Here is a 7,937-nt window from a genome sequence, read left to right as displayed (position 1 = left end):
CAGTCTTAGGCAAGTACATGGGGTGCTATATCTCGGCAAAGGATCTGTCTATCTGGTCAACATCACTGATACGGGTCCTCCTTCACCCTCTGGTGGTATGGATAACTTGTAATTATGTCTCCAGAGAAACCTATAAAACCAGCACTAAGGAGGGTGTCCCTCACAGACAATACCTTCCTTTGGTGTTGAGATGCATCGCTTTTACTAGGTGGGTTCCAGGTCTAAGTCAGCCTATTCATAAAAGTTTAACTTGATATTGTCTTGCTTGGAAATATATATTTGCTATTCCTGTGTCATCATACTGTAGGTCAAAAGTAGCCATGTGCATGATCAGCAGCCAGTCTGTTCAGAGAGAGGGAGCGTGAAGGAGACAGACAAGTGGCAAAGTAAATGTGTTTGTTGCTTTATTCGACAAGTTTCCCTTTCCGTTTTATATTCTACCCCACATTTTAACTAGCTAATTTGAATAAAGAAAGAATGAAAGGTGCAGGACAACTGGAAATACAAGATACCTAGAGATAATACCTAGAGATAATACCTAGAGATAAAACCTAGAGATAAAACCTAGAGATAAAACCTAGAGATAAAACCTAGAGATAATACCTAGAGATAATACCGAGAGATAATACCTAGAGATAAAACCTAGAGATAAAACCTAGAGATAATACCTAGAGATAAAACCTAGAGATAATACCTAGAGATAAAACCTAGAGATAAAACCTAGAGATAAAACCTAGAGATAAAACCTAGAGATAAAACCTAGAGATAAAACCTAGAGATAAAACCTAAAGATAAAACCTAGAGATAATACCTAGAGATAAAACCTAAAGATAATACCTAGAGATAATACCTAGAGATAAAACCTAGAGATAAAACCTAGAGATAAAACCTAAAGATATAACCTAGAGATAATACCTAGAGATAAAACCTAGAGATAATACCTAGAGATAAAACCTAGAGATAAATACCTACAGATAAAACCTACAGATAAAACCTAGAGATAATACCTAGAGATAAAACCTAGAGATAATACCTAGAGATACCACCTAGAGATGAAACCTAGAGATAAAACCTAAAGAATCCTAATTGAAGAGAAGAAAGATTTCATTGTAAATTCAGAAACAGCATTTCATAGAGGTGTCCCTATATCTCACACATGATATAGGCATTGAAGGAGCAATCAGATGTCACCTGCCATGCACCTGACTCTGTCAACATTGTGCAGCCCCTATCCCCATTAGGCACTTTTGGTTCCCCATCTCCCCATTTGGAAAAGGTGAGGGGATGGCCTTTCAAATCTAGCTGAAACTTTCCCTCTTTGCTGTTGTCAACATTGAGCCACGCATTATTGAAAGCCCCTTCAAAGACTTGAGTGAGAGCAGTGTTTTCCTCCTCGTTTTTTGGCAAAGCCAGCACCAAGCCCCTCTTGGTACAGAACTGAACAGCGTCGTCAAAAGAACCCTGTCTCTTGTGTGACACAAAGTACTTCTTGTCAACTCTTCTGGCGAAGTCATAGTTTATGGCTGAAGAGAAACCAGGTATTAATGCAGTCGGTGTAACATTAAAAGACATAAAACATTGCCATGTTATATTTCACAAATGCCGACACTCGACTAAATTCACACAGCATTTTCAAAAATTACGAATATTGCATAATTTATGTTGAACTGATACTTAGTAAACTACAATATAATCTACAGATGCATTATCTTAATTTGAGCCCATTTCACACAGCAGGAAAATAATCCTGCAGCAAAAGGAAATATGAATTGTTATTTGGATTGTAATTAACTGTTGGGATTGATACTTTTTTTGTTATGGAAAATCAAGTCTGAAATGTATAAGTGGAGATTACAAACTTTAGAAACCTTTTTAAACCTTGAATACACCACAAGTTTGCATTTCCTGCTGTGCAGGAAAATTCTCTGCGACAACAGAGTGATCAAATTAAGATACGGGACCTGTAATTTGCATACAAGTACATAACATTCTGATCATGCTCTCTGAAATTCACTTCATACCCAACTCCAGTTTGACCAAGCTTTCTTGCAGTGGTTCCAGGTCTAAGTCTGTGAAAACAGAAGGTGTGACTAGAGAGAACCAAATATTAAATACATAACCAGGAATAGGTCAATTAGCAGTGTACCAGTAGCTCCTGCAGGGCCCTGGGGTCCAGGTGGACCAGGGACTCCATCACGTCCAACTCTACCAGAAACTCCTGGAAATCCAGGAGGTCCAGAAAGTCCAGTTGGCCCTATGGATAGATAATATAGAAGTGGACTTATGGTTCATGAGAATACGTTTTTTAAAGGTTTTCCAAATGTTCCAAGATGGAGGAAAATATATCCTGACAGGCCTTATGGATAATTGAGGTAAACGTGTTCAGCATGAGGAAAGGCACCTACATACACTACCGTTCAAAAGTTTGGGGTCACTTAGAAATGTCCTTGTGTTTGAAAGAAAAGCAATTTTTTTGTCCATTAAAATAACATGAAATTGATCAGAAATACAGTGTAGACATTGTTAATGTTGTAAATGGCTATTGTAGCTGGAAACGGCTGATTTTTTATGGAATATCTACATAGGCGTACAGAGGTCCATTATCATCAACCATCAGTCATGTGTTCCAATGGCACGTTGTGTTTGCTAATCCAAGTTTATCATTTTAAAAGGCTAATTGATAATTAGAAAACCCTATTGCAAATATGTTAGCACAGCTGAAAACTGTTATGCTGATTAAAGAAGCAATAAAACTGGCCTTCTTGAGACTAGTTGAGTATCTGGAGCATCAGCAATTGTGGGTTCGATTACAGGCTCAAAATGGCCAGAAACAACAAACTTTCTTCTGAAAGTCGTCAGTCTATTCTTGTTCTGAGAAATGAAGGCTATTCCATGCGAGAAATTGCCAAGAAACTGAAGATCTCGTACAATGCGGTGTACTACTCCCTTCACAGAACAGCACAAACTGTCTCTAACCAGAATAGAAAGAGGAGTGGGAGGCCCCGGTGCACAACTGAGCAAGAGGACAAATACATTAGAATGTCTAGTTTGAGAAACAGACGCCTCACAGGTCCTCAATTGGCAGCTTCATTAAATAGTACCCGCAAAACACCAGTCTCAACGTCAACAGTGAAGAGGCGACTCCGGGATGCTGACCGTCTAGGCAGAGTTGCAAAGAAAAAGCCATATCTCAGACTGGCCAATAAAAATAAAATATTAAGATGGGCAGTCTGAGATATGGCTTCGATGTGAACCGCTAATAATTCACTATACCCTATTAATTCACTATTAATTCACTATGCCCCTTTTAATAGGTTTATTTTGGCAACTGGTACAGACACAGACTCTTTGTAGGAATTGGTGTGCTTATCTAATTGAGGTCATTCAGAGTTCTTTGTCTTCCAAAAAAAAACACACAATGAGATAGCAGCACTACGGTTGTGATCGACATTGCTTCGAAGGGTGTTGTTACCCCCTTACATTTTTGGGACGTAAATAATATAGTTAGAACAGTGAATATTTAAGACTCTACCGCTCTCTCCAGGTGGACCAGGTCGACCAGGAAGTCCAGGTATTCCTATGGAGAGATTACAGGGAGAGGGTTCATCATCATACACACCAAGGACTGCTTAAATTTGCCTGCTAAGTGCTCTGAAGTCTGATCTGGCATGCTTAAATTGGCAGTTTATTCCAAAATCAACAGTCTAATGTTTCTTATATTTTTTTGTTTTTTTAATCAAAGGGTAACAGCAGGAAATATACCGGATTGGGCTTTTTCATTATACCCCGGCCCAGTTTTTTTTGGCAACTGGTACAGACAAAGCCTTTTTGTAGGAATAGGAGTGCTTATCAAATTGAGATCATTCAGAGTTCTCTGTCCCCCTCATCATCAGTCCATCAGCAGGCACACAAATGAATATGCATGCTTAAAGTGACAGTGTACTCCAAAATCAACAGTATTATATTTTGGATTATGATAGGGTAGCTTACGACTCATTTACCTCCAGAAGGCCCAACAGGCCCGGGAGGGCCAGGAGGCCCAGGTAGTCCTCTAGGACCCTGGCATTCACACTGCTCCATCTGGCCTGGCAGAACCAGCAGGGAGAGAACACAGAGCCCCAAAGTCAGAAGTCTGCTCAGAGCCATAATCTAAAACAGCAGGGAGAGAACACAGAGACCAAAGGGACAGTAAATCACTGGTGTCATACAAATAGAAGCATAGGAAACAACTGCTTATAAAGTATATGATGGGAACAATGGGACTGACAAGAATACAAGCTGTTGAAAAGTAACATACAGAATATGTGAATGTGTCATTTCAACAGCTCGACCCTACCATTTTGTTGCCAGTTGAGGGATGGGGGAAAAGGAAATGTAACCGCTCTCAAATTAGATAGATGGAACTATTGATGCAAGGTCTGACAGGAGATCAACATGCTAGTTTAAACAGATTTTGAAGCTATTGGTGTGTTTACAAAGACTCAAATGGAAACAGCAACAGAAACAATTAAGCAATAGAACCTTAGATTTATGACAGGGTAACACAGTTGTACTCAGCTCATTTATAAGTTATATTCTTCGAGAATCGATTGTTGTAATGATTCAAATGATCGTTGAACATCCGTAAATCTGACATATTGTGCCTTTAGATAGCAGCAATCTAATTAAGATGAAAAAGTAAATTAGTGGGTACCGTATCTCTTAAGTTGATGTGCTAAGAATTATGCTTATGTCCTGCTTTGTAACAGAATGATAGAGAATGATAGAGAAATGGTTTGGTGCAGCAACTTATAAAGACATTGGTAAACAACATGTCACTTTGGAGAATTCATTATTATCGAGAAGTACTTGTGAAGTTCATTTACAGTTTACTGTCCAGATGTTAAGAGTCAGAGTACACTCTCAATTTTCACTTTTATTGCAAAACACATATGCACTTGGAATCGCCTATCAAGGACACACAAACAAATCTCTGACATTCCTTTTTAGTCGCATTCCACTTCTGGTAAGTTTGAGTTAGCATGCAATGTAGTTTTTTTCCTGGCACACACTTGGCTGTGTCAACTCACAAATAGTATTATATTCATATATTTAATCTGTAGACAATGTGCGTGTAAAAAGCAATGCTAGGCCGTTATAGCAATGGCCAATGCCAAAATACATATTGTGTTCATTTAGCAGAGGAGACACAAATTCCTGTGCCTGTATCACAGTCAACACAAATCTATTTAATAAAAATAATGTAATGGAATATAAAAGAACAACATAGAAAATAATATTTTCCAAAGTTCCGAGTGAGAGATGCGGCCGTAATCCAAATTTGAATTGTTTTTTTCTAGTGATCAGTTGATCAACAGGGTTTCTTCACTTCATGACTTTTACAAAATATGTTTGGTTTCATAATGTTGTGTAATACCCAATATGTTCCTGGTGTTTTTAATCACCACAATAGTTTTATGATCTAATATATTTTGACTGTCTAAACCTTACATTTTGTATTTGTATTTATTTATATTTATTAAGATCCCCACTCTTCCTGGGGTCGAGCAACATTAAGGCAGTTATATACAATTTTATATTACATGACATTACATTTCATAAAACTTTTCACAACACATGAAGTGCTTGCCCTCAGGCCACTTCTCTACTATCACATATCTACAATGCAAAATCCATGTGTACGTGTGTGTAGAGTGCGTGTCTTATGTGTATATGCGTCTGTGCCTGTGTGTGTGTCTCTTCACAGTCCTCGCTGTTCCATAAGGTGTATTTTTATCAGTTTTTTAAATCTGATTCTACTGCTTGCATCAGTTACCGTATGTGGAATAGAGTTCCATATAGCCATTGCTCTATGTAGTAATATGCGCCTCCCATAGTCTGTTCTGGACTTGGGGATTGTGAAGAGACCTCCGGTGGCATGTCTTGTGGGGAATGCATGGGTGTCCGAGCTGTGTGCTAGTAGTTTCAACGGACACCTCGGTGCATTCAGCTTGTCAACACTTACAAAAAGAAGTAGTGTGAAGTCAATCTCTCCTCCATGAGAGATTTACATGCACATTATTAATGTTAGCTCTCTGTGTACATTTAAGGGCCAGCCATGCTGCCCTGTTCTGAGCCAATTGTAATTTTCCGAGGTCCCTCTTTGTGGCACCTGACCACACGACTGAACAGTAGTCCAGGTGCGACAAAACTATGGCCTGTAGGACCTGCCTTGTTGATAGTGTTGTTAAAAAGGCAGCGCAGCGCTTTATTATGGACAGGCTTATCCCCATCTTAGCAACTATTGTATCAACATGTTTTGAGCCAATTTACAATCCACGGTTACTCCAAGCAGTTTAGTCACCTCAACTTGCTCAATTTCCACATTATTTATTACAAGATTTAGTTGAGGTTTAAGGTTTAGTGAATGATTTGTCCCAAATACAATGCTTTTATTTTTTGAAATATTTAAGACTAACTTATTCCTTGCCACCCATTCTGAAACTAACTGCAGCTCTTTGTTAAGTGTTGCAATGATTTCACTTGCTGTAGTAGCTGACGTGTATAGTGTACATAGACACACTGGCTTTACTCAAAGCCAGTGGCATGTCATTAGTAAAGATTTAAAAAAGTAAGTGGCCTAGACAGCTGCCCTGGGGAATTCCTGATTCTACCTGGATTATGTTGGAGATGCTTCCATTAAAGCACACCCTCTGTGTTCTGTGAGACAGGTAACTCTTTATCCACAATATAGCAGGGGGTGTAAAGCCATAACACATCCATTGTTCCGTCAGCAGACTATGATCGATAATGTCAAAAGCCGCACTGAAGTCTAACAAAACAGCCCCCACAATCTTTTTATCATCAATTTCTCTCAGCAAATCAACAGTAATTTGTGTAAGTGCCGTGCTTGTTGAATGTCCTTCCTTATAAGCGTGTTGATAGTCTGTTGTTAATTTGTTTACAGTAAAATAGCATTAATATTCTACCATGTAGGCAATGCTAAGTTATTCCCTCCCATACAGATGTAGAATCTTAATTTGATCACTCTTTTGTTGCTGATAATTTCCCTGCACAGCAGTAGTGTAATTTCCACTTTAATATTTCATACTTGATTTACCCTAACGAAAAATGTATCAGCCCCTACAAAATAATTCCATTAATTATAATCCATATTATAATTCATATTTCCTGTTGCTGCAGGATTATTTTCCTGCTGTAGCAAACTGGCTCAAATTAAGATCTTAGATCTGTATATGTCAATGTCTTGTGTACGAGCTCATTGCAGAAACCTGTATGTACAGTACAGGGATAACTAAGAATAACATTGTTTCTTGTTGACAGGTATTTAGTGACATGAAATGCTGTGCAAAAAAAAAAAAACTGGTGACAGAATTGTTTATTCTTCTAAGATTAATCTTTTAATTAACAGACCCATGTTTCTGCTTCCTGTTTTGATCCTGGTTATAACTTCAAGTAGTAATGTTTGAATGTTTAAGGATGTGTGTTTGATCACACTTGACTGTTTGAATGTTTGCCATAGTTGTTGATGAAGGCATTTTACCGTGTCAACAATGTGGTCACAGATGAAGTGTTCAAGTTTAAATTTGTATTACACTCACATATTATTCAATACAAACTCAATCCATGAGACAAGACAAAAATAATCATATCAGTCAATACCAACTGAATCTATGAGACAAGACAAAAATAATCAAAAAAATAATACAATACTTAATGATCAACGTCAACATCAAACATTTTATGATTATACATGTCACGCCCTGACTCAGGGGACTCTGATATGTTGAGTCAGGGTGTGTATATTCTTTGTTATCTATATTCTATGTTCATATTCTAGTATGTATATTTCTATGTTGGCCGGTGTGGTTCCCAATCAGAGACAGCTGTCGATCGTTGTCTCTGATTGGGGACCATACTTAGGCAGCCTATGGGCA

General features: G+C 38.2%; 1 protein-coding gene across 1 annotated transcript; it reads right to left on the bottom strand.

Annotated features, from left to right (window-relative positions):
* Positions 1-1,100: 1,100 nt before the first annotated feature.
* Positions 1,101-4,146, bottom strand: LOC311146568 (mannose-binding protein-like; the record flags this gene model as incomplete). The annotated part of the gene is made up of 5 exons (XM_084183086.1): positions 1,101-1,523; positions 2,022-2,069; positions 2,147-2,254; positions 3,533-3,577; positions 4,002-4,146. 5 exons carry the CDS (start codon positions 4,144-4,146, stop codon positions 1,144-1,146), a joined length of 726 nt encoding a protein of 241 aa, XP_084039212.1. The 3' UTR covers positions 1,101-1,143.
* Between the last annotated feature and the right edge of the window lie 3,791 nt (positions 4,147-7,937).

The sequence above is a fragment of the Coregonus lavaretus genome (genome assembly GCF_964263955.1).
Source record: "Coregonus lavaretus genome assembly, chromosome: 2".
Classification (NCBI taxonomy): domain Eukaryota; kingdom Metazoa; phylum Chordata; class Actinopteri; order Salmoniformes; family Salmonidae; genus Coregonus; species Coregonus lavaretus.
Note: the sequence above shows the minus strand (reverse complement) of the source record. Positions and strands in the feature narration are given on the sequence as shown.